The sequence below is a fragment of the Mizuhopecten yessoensis genome, unplaced genomic scaffold, assembly GCF_002113885.1.
Source record: "Mizuhopecten yessoensis strain PY_sf001 unplaced genomic scaffold, ASM211388v2 scaffold2641, whole genome shotgun sequence".
Lineage (NCBI taxonomy): Eukaryota > Metazoa > Mollusca > Bivalvia > Pectinida > Pectinidae > Mizuhopecten > Mizuhopecten yessoensis.
Genome location: NW_018404647.1, coordinates 27,577 through 43,342, shown reverse-complemented (window position 1 = coordinate 43,342; position 15,766 = coordinate 27,577). Strand labels below are relative to the sequence as shown.

The window sequence follows — 15,766 nt, the reverse complement described above, 5'->3', positions numbered from 1 at the left end:
TTTGTAGCCATAGTGACTCTGTATTGACCATCTGCTTTGTAGCCATAGTGACTCTGTATTGGCGATCTGTTTTGTAGCCATGATGACTCTGTATTGACGGTCTGCTTTGTATCCATGGTGACTCTGTATTGACGATCTGCTTTGTAGCCATGGTGACTCTGTATTGACGATCTGTTTTGTAGCCATGGTGACTCTGTATTGACGATCTGCTTTGTAGCCATAGTGACTCTGTATTGACGATCTGTTTTGTTGCCATAGTGACTCTGTATTGACCCTCTGCTTTGTAGCCATAGTGACTCTGTATTGACCATCTGCTTTGTAGGCATAGTGACTCTGTATTGATGGTCTGTTTTTTATCTATGTTGACTCTGTATGGACGATCTTTTTTGTAGCCATGGTGACTCTGTATTGACGATCTGTTTTGTTGCCATAGTTACTCTGTATTGACCCTCTGCTTTGTATCTGTATTGACCATCTGCTTTGTAGCCATAGTGACTCTGTATTGACGATCTGTTTTGTAGCCATAGTGACTCTGTATTGACCACCTGCTTTGTAGCCATAGTGACTCTGTATTGACCATCTGCTTTGTAGCCATAGTGACTCTGTATTGATGGTCTGTTTTTTATCTATGTTGACTCTGTATGGACGATCTTTTTTGTAGCCATGGTGACTCTGTATTGACGATCTGCTTTGTAGCCATGGTGACTCTGTATTGACCATCTGCTTTGTAGCCATAGCGACTCTGTATTGACGATCTGTTTTGTAGCCATGATGACTCTGTATTGACGGTCTGCTTTTTATCCATGGTGACTCTGTATTGACGATCTGCTTTGTAGCCATGGCTACCATGCATTGACGATATGATTTGTAGTCATGGTGACCCTGCGATTTGTAACGATCTGTTTGCATTAACAATTTTTTTTACCATGGTGACTGCATTAATTATCTTTTTTTGTAGCGTTGGTGACTCTGAGTGTGTGTGACATTTTGAACGCCTACCGAGAGTTTGTGATTTTTGGTGGATTTCTTGCCTGTCTCAGCTATTTCCTCAGCAGTTTTGTGGAAACTCCAGAGCTTCTCATCCTGACCATTGGTTTCATATTTGGTAATTAATTGAACACTTATAATGATTATTATTTCTAACCTAATACATATTTTTTGTTGAGACACACTAATACAGTTGAGACATTAATTACGATCACCATAATTTATCAAGTGTACAAAAGAAAAAAGACTTCGAGTGATAATTCAATTTTCTATGGCCTTTCATAGAGGATTACCGTGAAAGTACTCACACTGGCAAACAAATCCCACTTACTTGAAGTCCTCATAGCTCAATTGCATAGTATTAAAAAATAATACGTGCATTAATCAAATATCTTTAAACGAAACAAATCCTGTCTGGATGAATAACAATCAGTTAAGTCTTTTTCTCTGATTAATCTGGCCATGATATCATCAATGTGATCCTTGACGAGTAAACATTCTTCAGAACCAATTCATTTTCTAAAATGCTAATATATAACAAGAAAGAGGTTATTATACTGATATATTTTACAACAGGGACGTCTGCAGCTTTTGCTCATGGACCAACGACAGTGATGCTGGGAAAATACTTCGACAAAAGACGTGGAATGGCCAACGCTGTTATGAATTTTGGCGGGAGTTTCGGTGGTCTCGTGCTGCCAAACCTCTTCCGGTATCTATTGGATACGTATGCATTACAAGGGACGTTGTGGGTCGTCTCGGGATTGCTTCTCCATATCATGGTCACAGGAGCGCTTCTGCGGCCACTTAAACCCCACCCTCGTAAAAGAAATAAATTACTGGAGGAGAACGGCGAGAAAGATGCTCATAAAATGAAAGACCTCAACGAGGTCACCTACAAACAAACGCAAGTTAACAAAGCTTCCGTTGGTCACTCTTATGATAAACTGGTCACAAACCAGAGAAATAGAAATGCTCAAGGGTGGAATGACCGGAGGAATCAGATACTTCAAGCAGAGAGACGACGGACCGTATCGGATTCTGGAGTGGCTGGCCATGTTTACCCTGTAAAATCCCATTTCCACAAAAGCTCTGAGTTGCATCAAGGTATGGGGGACGCATTAGGCTCCCTAGGTAACATACATCTAACTGTATCGCCGGAAGACGACGAAGATAACTTTGAAGAAGATGATTCTTATGCTGCTCGATGTCATAAACTTACTTGCAAACATGTACTTGGAAGTATTCTCGATCTAAAACTATTGAAGAACAAAATGTTTGTGCTGAACTTGATATGTTCGATGTGTTCCGTGTTTGGCCTTGCTCTTATAGTGACGTATCTGCCCCACCACGCTAAGGACGTAGGTATGAGTGACCGGCAGATCACATTGTTACTTACAATAATCGGCAGTACAGATTTATTAAATAAACTCATATTAGTCTTCATAGCTGATAACAAGAAGATAAAACGACATTTTCTGGTGGCAGGCTGTTTAATTATTACGGGAGCTGCCACTGTTACCATTCCCTATTGCACCGAGTTCTGGTCTCTCGCTGTTTACTCAGTCATATACGGGATTTTCCATGGAACATTTTTTGCTATGCTTGCAGTATTAGTCGTCGACTTTGCAGGAATCGAGAACATCTCTCAAGGATTGGCAATAACCATGCTTAGTCATGGAATATCGATCTTTTCTATGAATCCTGTCATCGGTAAGTATACTGTTTGTTAATTAATGTGAAATAGATATTAGTCAGCGTGTAGAATTAAGGATATAACAGATGTTTAGATAGAGTTTCCACATAATACAATACACTTTATCACACACCTGTTTTGTCTTTCGAAGACTCAACAATGATGCTAGGGGATAAAACGTTGAAAATCAAAATTGGTCTAACTAATGATTAAACAGAAGGGGATGGGCTTGGGTAAAAACCTTTAATTACATAAAAGAAAAGATGATGTATGAAAACAATGAAGAGATGATGGATGTTGGTTCAACTTTCCTAAAGAAGCTGTTAGTTACACAGATTCGATATGTTCCTAAGAAAACAATGCCACTAATTAGTTTATTATATGAACGTTACACTTTGTTATACAATAGTTTGATTTTCTGATATGAACTGATTGTTTGTCTCCAAACGGTGCATCCAGAGTTGATAGTTCTTTTGCACTTCAATTGTCCAACAATCCGACGTCTCTTTATCCGGGCACATCTTGAATTTGTTTTTTAATCATTTTTTTTTCGTGGATATACCCTTTTAGGATGGCAGAGTATCACAAACTATAGTCAAGATTCGTAGTGTCTAAAATTTCGGTCAAGTGCCCCATTAACATAGCAAAGATTTGTGATTTTCGATGCTGAATATTAACTCGAAATAGAGTTCTATTGATTGTTTATTATTTCTAAACATTTTCCTCGGGTTAATAAGTATAGAGTTACAATTAGTACATGTTATTATGTTTGGCCATATATTGTTTTAACCGGAACATAATAAATATCATATTGTCCTTTTCAGTAACAACAACCGAATGTTATTTATTATAAAATAAAATATATAGGCAGACATGATAATGTTTTCCTTTGCCAGTTTTGTGATATTGCCATCTAGTAACCATATAATTATAATAAAGTAGGATGAAATTGAAGTGTTTTTCATTTGTCCACATATGTCACAGTGATCATTTGTCTGACCAGGTCTAGCCTTAACAAAACAGTGGCGTTTAAAGAATTACAGAACGTCGGCATTTAGGATTGCTCAGCTTTTTGCATATTTGGTCATCATTAATGTGTGCGTACATTGCGGTGATCATTCAGAGTTTGTCCGAAATAACTGATTTCCTTTATTGCCTTTCTGTATGTTTTTGCTAACAAAAATAAGATGACTGTGATATTAAAGCAATCCTGATAAAACGTTTTCATTAAAAGCCGTTCTAGGAAAATACATATATTAAATAATGGGGCTAGACCCAAGGGTGCATTCGTGATTGTGTTTGTTTCTCTATGCCAAGTTAGCACACATGTGTGGTTGTATGGTTGCAGGAATATCAAATACATATATTGCAATGTTATAAACATGTGCCAAGGCCTAAGGGGCGGGGCTGAACCTTGAACGAAATTGTTGTAGACTAAGTGTATATATATATATATTTTCATGACCAGCAATTACATAAATGGTAAGCCGTCTCTACTATTACCATGCAAATGCAATGACCAAGAGACTAAATCCTAAGGCATCAACATAAACAGCTGGCTATCATAAAATTATGAGTGTATTCGTCCTTTAACGCCAAGCCAGCACAGATATGGTCAAAGAGTTGAGATCTCAACCGTCCAATGATTTCATCCAGACACTTTGTCCCCCTGCCAATGTATCATAACTGTCTCTCCATGGTTATTGGGTGGGGAAATATAGGGGAGGTTTACTAAAATTGCTATATGTGTAAGAGGATCAATCATATCAGAACATTATTTTAAAAAGAGTAGCTCAAGCAATGTATACCAACAAATGGACCTAGCATATTCGTGATAAAGACTTTTTAAAAATGGACTCCGCGAAGGATTTGACGAGCAGACGTTCGGATAAAATGTGGAATTGCCCCAAAAGCAATAATGTCTCTTTGGACTCATGTGAATGTTTTCACTATAAAAGTTATTCTGCATCCAAAACAGTTGGATTTTTTTATTTATTAATATTATAAATATTATGTTTCATTCTTCTTCTTTTAATAGGTGTTTGTGGGACTTCTGTAATGGTCCCCCATTACAAATATTACTTGTTGTTTTATGTAAATCCTTTCCGAGATGTGTTATTAGTTATACTTTTTATTTTATGCAGGAGCTATCCGCGATAATCTCCATTCATACAACCCAGCATTCTACCTCATGGGGAGCTTTATGCTTTTTGGGGGATTTCTTCTGTTCCTTGAACCAAAGATACGACGCTATGAAGAAAGAAAAAAGAAGGAAGAAATTCAAACTGAACTATAACATACAATTTTAGTGCGGTAAATCAAGTACATGTACCATGTATCGCTAACTGTATGTTTCCGCCTTTATTCGCGGGGATTGAAATTCGCGAATTCAGATATTCATTATTTAAGACACAAAAGGGCTTATTTATATTGTTGAAATCTTAAGAAATGTTTTAATTTTGGAATATGTAGGATTACATACTGTTGCATTTACGACTTTTGTTATAGAATATCATCGACGTTTGCTGCAAATATATTTTTTTAATATTTTTGTTTGAGAAAAAAAGGACTTACACATTATCATATTTTGAATAAAATATTTGTTTAAACCTGTTGTCATGTGTCATTTAGCTACTAGTTCCAATATATGTTTTATTCAGTTGGTTGCACATTCGTTGAAACATTTTGTTAAGCTACCAGTTTATTAAACGTTAATCAGGTATTTAAACTGTTAAAATAATGATTATACGTTAATTGATATGTTAAACTTAATCCGATACAGATAACTCATATCTGATACATTAAATGTTAATTTGGTATATAAAAACTTAATCAGAAATATTAACATAATTTGGGAGACAAAATGCTAAATCTGTTACATAAGCATTCATTTAAAAGATCAAATTTTAATGTCACCTTTAACACTTATCTAAGCGATAAAAAGTTAATCTGTTACATTAAACACTCACGTGAGAGACTCAATATTAATATGTAATCTTAATACTCATCTGAAACATTAAATGTTAATCTCACATTAAACGATCAGCTTGGAGTTTTCACTTCAATATGTTACCTTAAACACTCCTCTGATTTATGAAACATTTATCTGTCATCTTAACCATTCATCTGAGAGTTTAAACATAAAATTGTTACCTTAAACACTCATTTGAGAGACAAAACATAATATGTTACATTAACCACTCATCTGATAGATTAAACTTTGCACTCAGGAAATAGCTCATGTTTTCATCATCACAAAAACCAAAGTAGGATTTTACGTACGATGTAAGACAATGCATATGTCATATTATCTCTTGCTGAATTTAAAGAATATTTCATGTCGTTAAAAATATAGTACATGATAATACAGATTTTTATTATGCTAAAGTTATTTTAGGAAAATAACCTATTCTTTGTTTTAATTTTAAAACGAATTTCCATGTAAGAAGTGTTTTCTTTTTATCTTAAAAGCTCAACATCATTTTAATAGATGTTGTATTTGTTCATTTACAAATAATACACAACATTTATTGTTTAAGCCTTATTTATAGTAATATAAAAACATAAACAAATATAACTGATAATAACAACGAACATCCGATTGTAATTAGAAAATGTATATGCAATAGGGAAGAACAAGTAAAATAAATCGAAAGATATAATTTACATAATTGAACAGTGACCAATAACTCAAATAATATTGTTCTTTGATTCTATTATTCTCTTATAGCATAGTAACAAGATGTAACTGCGATTTAATTTTCTTTCAACATGGTGCTTTTTATTTTACACAATGCTTTCCGACGTCATCTGACATTGTGACGTCATCGTTCATGACAACCGTTTCCCTGATTGGAAACAGGAATAATTTAATCCCAAGGGAAACATATGGTTTAGACATAAACTCTGAACGCTAAGTGAGAAAAGATTCCCTAACTCTTACTGACTGATTATCATGTTTATCTTACTCTCATTAGTGAATTTTCAAATTGTTAACCTCGTGTCCTTATACAATATGAACCTTCACTAACTCGAGTTAGATAAACACGATAACCAACAATCACTCCCTCGGGAAACTATATTAATCATAGCAATAAGACACGGCAAGACAAACTCCTAAACTAACGTTGACTTGGTGTAACAATATCAGGAACCGAGGCGACGGTGATATGACAAACAAAAGACCAATAGCTATTTGGACTGGCGTATTGTTGACATTCTAATTACCTTAGCTTTCCACTTAGTCTAATTAACTTGACCGTGTTTACATTGTATTGAAAACAAAACTAAAGAAAAAACTGACAATGCTATTTTGGTATACATTGAAATTCTATTTCGTAGGCATCAAATTTCATATTCGTTTACAAAATACGTCATTACCCAACTGAAGATACAGCTTCCATTTTCACTACCCCTATTTGAATTCCCAACATCGCATGTGTGACATTGTGTTGTATACTATAATGTACAGAGCAACAACATAAAACGACAGAGAGGTGATCTTTAGCATTAGAGGACACCATGTGTTTATGTCTTTCTTCTTTGTGGAAACTGTCCTTGATCGACATATTGAATAAATTTCAATATTGTCTCGCAATATGAATGTCTGACAACTCTAAAACTGCTGGTGACGCAATTCATACTTACTACCAAAATCATAAGTTAACATTGTCAGCAAAGGTAAGGTAGTGGAAGGTGTGTGCTATTCCCATTGGCACACGCTAGTCTTGAAATAGACTGGCGTGGCTATATGATATCGGGTCGTTCAAGTCTAACATTGAGGAGAGAGGGTCGTTCCGGTTATTGTCTCTGCGCGAGCACACTGTGAATAGGCATATTATCTACACTGTGAGTTTGGTTAGTTTGGTTTGTTAGTGTTTTACGTCCTATAAACAACTATGGTCATTTGAGGACGTGCCATGTTTTGGTGGCGGAGAAAAGTCGAATACTCGTAAAAAACACACCCACCTGCGGCCAGTAGGTCATTAATTTAAAAACAGTTCAATTGGGTTGGAATCAGTCATGGATGTCACTCACAATACAAATAAATGGACTGGTTAAACACAAAGCCATATACGTATTTACATGTACATGTTCCCGGGTAGCAGGTAGATATATAAACGATATACAATTACGTAATACACACATGCATATTGACTTCTAAGTAGTAGTTATTAGCATATCTATACATTAAACTGATTGTAAAACTCGTTATGGATACTTGAGTTTGTCTCTTAACGTTGTGTTGTTGTGTAGTGTTTAATTTGGTTTGAATTGAACTGTTTGATAAGCATGACGCCACACAGATGAGAAATTATTGCAAAGGTAAGTCAAGTATTTAAAGAATGATTTCGTTTTGGGGTCAGTGTCAGCAAAGTAGTGGAAGGTGGGTTGTAGACTGGCGTGGCTATATAATATTGGGTCGTTCACGTTTACCATTGTCGAGAGAGGGTCGTCCGGATATGTTTTTTTCGCGAGTCAATAAAAAACAAAAATACAAAACAAAAACAAAAACAAGAAAAACGATATGCTCACAAACCAAAAAGATAGAACCTAGCCATGAGCTACATATAGGAGCAGGCGCTGGGATAGACACATTTCCAGTAAAAGTCACGGCAGCGATCTTGATTCTCCTGTGAAATAGCATCAGTGAATTTATTTACACTGTGGGACATGCATACCTTCTTTATTTACATTGTAGCATGTACTACAGTTTCAAGTCTTTATAATAGTTGTTGTCGGAATTTTTACATGATAATGTTGTTCAAATGCATAATGTTGTATTCGTGATTCCAAAAATGGTTAAGTACCATATAACAAAGTTTAAAAACAGATGGTTCCTATATATTTCCGTGAGGAGTACACCGGCTGTCCGAGCGTTACCTCTCGAATCAGAATACTGATCCGGCCGAATGTATGTTTCTAACTATTTATACACCAATTTATACCTAAGATAAGTATCCATGTTGCTGTGTGTAGCAAGTGTCATTATTTATAAAATATTATGTAAAACTGTACGTAGGTAGAAGATATCAGATAGCCTAAAGCTTATATAACAATGATAGGGACTCCTATTTAAAATAACCTGTGCAAGTATTTATTACTCTAGCTTAAGTGCAGCAGGAAGACAATAGGATAATAATTATAAGGCAATGGAAACATCATTAAACAAGATTGATACGATTCAGATTTGACAAGAACGAAATATTTTCCTTGAGGCGTATCACCGGTAGACATTAGTTATCAGTTGTGAAAAAATGTACATCTTTAAACCTATTTGGCATATACAATATAATCAAACAGTTAAAGACAAAATTGATATTGTGTTAAATGTTCCGAAGTTAATTTAACGTTCCGTTTGAATTTGTCTCACGTTTTCACAATCTCACGTGTAACACATTACTTCTACTGAAGCACTCTAGCGCACTCGCTCTTACTAGTGCATAAGCAGAATTAAACTAGAGTCTAAGCCGGCATTCTTGTAAACAAAAATGGAGGTTTAGAACTAATGACAGACAACCCTGTTACTGAACAAGTGTTGGTTATATCCAGGGGTTGTTCATTTTCATTTTAAAGATTGAATTGGTCAGATAGACATTTGTCATAAATGTCACATGCATTAGGGCAGCACTGAGTGATCGGGTCGGTTAAACATAAAGCTACCCATGTCATTGTGTGTGTACCGGTACAGCCGGAAAACACGGTAAGTTATAGACACATACATACTCCATTTTAAGCAGTAGATATTAGCATATCAAAACACTGCATTGATTGTAAAAATCGATATGTATACACAAGTTAGAATTTGTTAACGTGTACATGGATCTGTTTCCCTTATATGATGCCACAATTCTGTAAAGGTTGTTGTCAGCGTCAGCAAAGGTAGTGGATGGTGTGATATTGGTGACCTCTCACTGGTACAAGGTTAGCTGTTGCAGGTCTTGAAATAGACTGGCGTGGATGTATTAGGTACTTCAAGGTTACCAGTGTCGAATTATGCAGATAATTGTGCGGAATGAGGTCTCTCTGACAGGTAAATCAATTTTTGTTTTCATCAATCCATTTAAGATAGCTTTACTCTCTACAATTGCACAGCCCATCACACAATCAAAGCATTTGTTGACCTTCAACATTAACACTAGGTCACAGTTGATCCGTTTATGTTATCCGTTAGCGTCAAACCAGTCTCCTGATCTGGCCGTGATAACAACTGTTGACAGTTTGTTGAACTGTCCTACCAGCTAGAGAGGCCGTGTCTCTGTTCACATAACAAAGGATCGGCAACCGACTGCGTAGTATCGGGAACTATCTGGAGCACTTTAACAAGCGACGCACAATTTTGTGAGTATGTGTAAGGACTTGCTTGATGCACCTTTTTATTCCGTTTTATTCTATTAAAACAAATTGCATAAATGCTATTTTTTAAGTTCATCAAATCGAATCTTAATTATATATAACCGCCTGCACTTTTTCCATAAATGATACAGTACTATTTTAATGCAACGCTATTATTGTCAACGATATTTATTTTAATATTAGTCTTGTATACGTCATTCCATTCACACAGCTTCGGTGTGTGTTTCATAGTCAGATTGAAATAAATGGCGGCGGCTTGCCCGTTGATGCATCCATTACCCCATTAGCCGGTGCGACCCGTTGCCACTTCCTACGACGAGGACCTTAAACTTAGACTTTAAGAAGTTTGTCCTTATATGTAGATCTGTTTTTAGTTTATTTTCCTGCTAGACTCAGGGTTAGCTTATTATCCGTCTAGACCCTGCATACGATTATTGTCTGTGTAGACATGTTATTAGTTTATAAAGACATCAATATCAGTTTATCATCCTGCCAGAACAGTATAAGTTTGTCATCGTACTAGACCAAGTATTAGTTAATTATCCTACTAAACTCAGTATAAATGCATTAGCCTACTAGACCCTGTATTAAGTTTATCATTCTTCTAGACCCAGTATTAATTAATTATCCTACTTCACCCAGTATTCATGTATTAACATACTAGACCCAATGTTAGTTTAATTTATCCGACTAGACCCAGTATTAGTTAATTATTCTACAACTAGTTTGTTATCTTACTAATTCCAGTATTATATGTTATCCTTCTAAACCCAGTACAGGTTCATAATCCTACTAGACTAGACATTCTTCATTTTTCTTCTATACCTAGTATTAGTTTATTATCCTACTAGACCAGGTATTTTTGTATTTTCCTTCTAGACCTGATATTAGTTTATTATCCTACTAGACCATGTATTTTTGTATTTTCCTTCTAGACCTAGTATTAGTTTATTATCCTACTAGACCAGGTATTTTTGTATTTTCCATCTAGACCTGGTATTAGTTTATTATCCTACAAGACCAGATATTCTTTATTTTCCTTCTAGACCGAGTATTTGTTTATTATCCTACTAGTCCTGATATTTTTATATTCCTTCCAGACCGATTAGTGGTTTATTATCCCTGTAGACTAAACATTATTGATTGATCCCACTACGCCCAATCTCTTACTGTATACATTTATAAATCATGGAAATATATTCAAATCACATTACTAGTTTCAGATTGGTAATCGTACTGTGACATAAAAAAGTGTATCTATCGAAATACAAATCATGAATAATGTATGTTTCAAACTATTACTGGTATAGCTCTGAACAGCTGGCGAACGACCTGTTTACGGAAGAGAAGGGCAGCTCGTTTCATATACAGTATGCATGCAGTGAGTACAATGATGTTATCAACATAACCATTTGTTCCTAAAAAAACGTTTACATGTACATTGTCTATGTATGTTCGGTGACGATCCAAATCCTGTAGTTTTGTGTATGACCATGTACAGGTAAATATGTGCATTGCTAATTTCTACACGTTATATATATAAATATATTGGGAGATATTTCAACCTTCTATGGCCTCTGTTCTCTAGGTTGTTTCGTATACACAAAATGGTATCATACCATGGATCAAACTTGTAGTAATACACAAACTCCAAAATAACCAAACCCGTTCTTATTTAAGGAACATTACGCAGAAATAACACGAATATAATAATGGTTGAACATCAATGTTTACAGTATCGACGACGGAAGCCATCGGAATAACGACCCACAAAAGCCAATATATACCGGTAAAATGTTTACATATTACAACGCCCAATTCGGAAATATGGATCTTGTACATTGTTTGACGATTCACCAACTGCAATAAAAGGGTGGCGAAATAAAGCAGAGATATCTGTGTCTAAGCAACTGTTAACGGTTTAAGAGCGATATTTAATTTGGATTATTTTGATTTGACACAAGGGACACATTGTTCGTTCTCGGTCATATATCGACGGGCAATATGAGAAGATATTTAAAAAAACAACTACAAGAAACACATGTTGTTGACAATAATACACCCATTCTATGTTATTTAAACTATTAAAGGTAGTTCCCCTTAACTCCGTTAACATCTCTCCTTCCTTTGATGAAACAAAATCTACGATTTTATTTTACATTGGGTGACATTTTAAAATAAATAATTGTGCATATGTAATTAAACATATTTTCACTGTTAATATTCTTTATCTTTCAAGACCAAACACATGTGAAAGTGGAAGTGGAAGAAAGATAGTGTGAGAGATATTGTGATATGTGTTTATATCTTCTTTATATAAATTTCTATACATATAAATCCGTGTAATTAACCCCAGCGAAGAAAGAAAATACCCTTTTAATCATGCATGTACATTAAGCATAAAATATGTTCAAAAGCTCAGAACAGTCATCAAAGTTGAAATATACAAACATAAATGAATAATATCAATCTAATACGCTACTTTATCAATCTAACCCTTCACGTAATCAACTTTGTATTTAATCAAAATCCATGTTTGAATTTGGCATACTTCGCGCATACGTGTATTTGTATGCCTGGGGACAGATGCATCAGCCATGTATTATACTTAACTAGGCATTCCAGACAAGATGTGTATGAGGCCAGGGGAGACAAGTGTATGGGTGCCTGGAATAATTATCACCAGCATTCTATCTTATTCTATGTTAACTTAAAATGAGTAAAAAGTGTGTGGAAGCCTGTACACCCTCCTATGTCGAAGACATACTACTGTTAGAGGCTGAACCTGGGGCCCTTTCACCCTGCCAGTCTCTTTTCTTTCTCTGACGAGGAAAATAAACAGATTTATATTCTTTATCTTTATCTGAGTTTTGTTCTCAATATTTAATATTTAACCAAGAACGAAACCTCAGATTACGGCTCGGCAGTAGTGAACATGTTACAGATATATATGTAGTCCCATATACGCCGTGACATATTTTGTAATCTATTTTAGAAATTCAGTATGAAACGTTACAATCATTACTAATATAGATACCTAAGGTGTGACAATATATATCAGCCTTATACCAATACAAATTGAACACCACATAACTCATACCTTCTTTTCCATTTGAGTACAGCAATGCTACCCAAGGTTAACAACCTCCGCTCCTGATATTGGACGTGTGAGCGGTCTTGCCCTAAAGACGTGATGACTATATACAACAAACGAGGACCCGCCCCTATAGACAAAGGGTGGTCGTGGGTCGTTATGTCTGGTAAGTAAGAATATTTACTTGAAGGACCCCTGTACCACTGTCAAAACTTAAACTGTGAACTAGAAGAGACTTGTATATATACGATTTGGATATTGTTTAACGATATTGATAGAGATGAAACAAAAAATCAACAACGGTAAGATAAAATAAAACATTCTTAATAGGATTTGGACCATGAACCTCTGACAACAATACGATTCAACATTAGTCACCTGGCTCAGTCGCACTACGGCGTTATGCAAAATAGGAGGTTTCTGTATATATGTAAAACTATATTGGAATCATCTAGTGTTTCGTCTGTTAAACAGTATTAAACAAGAATTGGTGACCCACTCAAGTAACTCAAACAAAAAACTGTGTTCACTTATGATATCAAATAACTGGGATATATATCATTATTCCAGTGGTCATGTTTTACCTACTTTATCTAATGACTGTGACATTTATCATTATTTCAGCTGTAACGCTTTACTTGCTGTTTCAAATAACTGGGATATCTATCATTATTCCAGTGGTCATGTTTTACCTACTTTATCTAATGACTGTGACATTTATCATTATTTCAACTCTCATGCTTTACTTGCTGTTTCAAATAACTGTGATATTTAACATTGTTCCAGCGGTCATGCTTTACTAATTATATCAAATAACTGTGATATTTAACATTATTCCAGCGGTCATGCTGTCAACATTTCTTGAGATGGGATTGTACAAATCGTTTGGAATATTTTTTGTCGAGTATGTTGAAAAGTTTGGATCGAGTGCTACGATGACGTCAGTGATATCAGGAGTGTATTTGGCAGGATACAGCTTTGTGGGTAAGCTTTATTGATATGTTTATTAACAATCGTAATTATGTGCATGGGTAGATAGATGTGCATCTTGTTTTATATTAGTTCTTTAATCACACTTATACTATTTGATTGTGCCGGCCAAAATGTACTTAAAAATCTATTAAAGTATTAGTTTCTACATTTTGTGCATAATGTCCTCAGTCTAGCTTAATTAGATTATTGGAGAAGTTGATAATATTGAATTCGAAGATATCATGAATATTTATTGAGTGGCAATTAAAGCGATTGCGATCTGCTAATGTTATACCCTTAATTCATTTCACGCCAATATCGGAATGATATGTTCACGACGAATAATTGTTAATTTATAAACGTTTTAATAATCTTATTTCCGTTTGATGATACTTAAGTTTTGGATTTTGAAATAAATATTTAATACAAGAAAAATTAATGTTATTCCGTATCAGTTCATCCTTCGCGATATAGTGGTAGATTTTACTGGTGATTTGCTATACCGTTGCTTGCCACAGTTATACCTTTTGAGCAGTGACACGACTCGTAATATACAAACTCCACTCATTAATAATTTGAAATGAACCAGTACTCATTTACCTTTTTAAATGGAAAACTAAGGTGTTTTCACACACATCCCCTTCTGTATCAACAGTAGTTAGATCAATTTCACTACCGAGCCAGAGAAGGATGAACCAGATGGATGGTGCAGCGTAATTCATTTCGGTAAACTGTTGTTTTGTTTGTTTTTTAGGTATGTTTTTTTATGACTGCTAGGTTTGGGTCCCTGGAGTCAGTCCCCGTACAATAGGTTGTCCACTCGCAGGAGGGGATTCATTCAACGCTCTGATTAACTTCCATGACATAACACATATGCATAGTAACCTGACGTACCATGATATAATATAATCATTATTTAACACGCATACATACTATCTCTCATTTCCTTACACATATGCATACAACCATGACATACCTAATATATTATACTGAATTTCCTAACACACATATTCTCATGACATATATACATATAATGCTTCCTGCATGGTAACTACATTATCGTAAAAGCAAATCAAATAACAGATATTAACATAAATTCTTATTAAACGTGACTAATGATATTTTGGATACATATATATACCAAAAGCCGTATTACCAGGCTGAAGTAGTCGATATACTGTTTCTATTACCAAATGTTCATACCTGTATGTGTGCTTCGCTCTTTTGTCTCTTGTAATGACTTTCCTGGGGTAATTTGTTATGTTTTAGCGCTAATTATGATGACGTACGGACTCGGTAGGATCAGCTGTCGACAATCTGTGATGATAGGCGGTGTCTTCATTTCTATCGGTTACCTTGTGTCCAGTTTGGCCACTACCATAGAAATTGTCATCCTCGCTCAGGGAGTGTTCACTGGTTTGTGATATTTTTATGACATATTTTATCATTTGTTAATTGATGATAATGTTTGGACTTAAAATCCGGATGATTTTAAATAAATGTGCTTTCAGGGTTCGCACAACTAAATCATTTACATCTACAAAAGACATTGTATGGTGAGTTTGGTGGCATACTAAGAGCGCTAAATGCGTCTGCTTTTGAAATCGGAAGTTTACAAGCCAAACCGGTGATGTGGGACGGGAACCCCACCCCACCCCCCC

General features: G+C 35.2%; 2 protein-coding genes across 5 annotated transcripts in view; both read left to right on the top strand.

The window, feature by feature from the left end:
- Nucleotides 1-5,247, top strand: part of LOC110446202 (monocarboxylate transporter 5-like) — a 19,731-nt gene extending 14,484 nt beyond the window's left edge. For both annotated transcript variants that reach the window (XM_021491232.1, XM_021491231.1), the window contains exons 6-8: nucleotides 959-1,105; nucleotides 1,564-2,700; nucleotides 4,828-5,247. In XM_021491232.1, coding sequence (XP_021346907.1) covers nucleotides 959-1,105; nucleotides 1,564-2,700; nucleotides 4,828-4,979 — 1,436 coding nt within the window. In that variant the 3' untranslated portion in view covers nucleotides 4,980-5,247. The remainder of the gene's footprint in view (nucleotides 1-958; nucleotides 1,106-1,563; nucleotides 2,701-4,827) is intronic.
- Nucleotides 5,248-9,525: 4,278 nt separating this feature from the next.
- LOC110446200 (monocarboxylate transporter 5-like) overlaps nucleotides 9,526-15,766 on the top strand; it is a 12,579-nt gene continuing 6,338 nt past the window's right edge. Inside the window, exons 1-7 of one of the 3 annotated variants that reach the window (XM_021491228.1) lie at nucleotides 9,526-9,716; nucleotides 9,858-10,024; nucleotides 11,350-11,420; nucleotides 11,776-11,828; nucleotides 13,162-13,299; nucleotides 13,974-14,117; nucleotides 15,375-15,521. The gene's annotated coding sequence lies outside the window, so the exon portion shown is untranslated. Of the gene's footprint in view, nucleotides 9,717-9,857; nucleotides 10,029-11,349; nucleotides 11,421-11,775; nucleotides 11,829-13,161; nucleotides 13,300-13,973; nucleotides 14,118-15,374; nucleotides 15,522-15,766 lie in introns of all 3 variants that reach the window. The other 2 variants (XM_021491229.1, XM_021491230.1) reach the window with 2 other exon arrangements.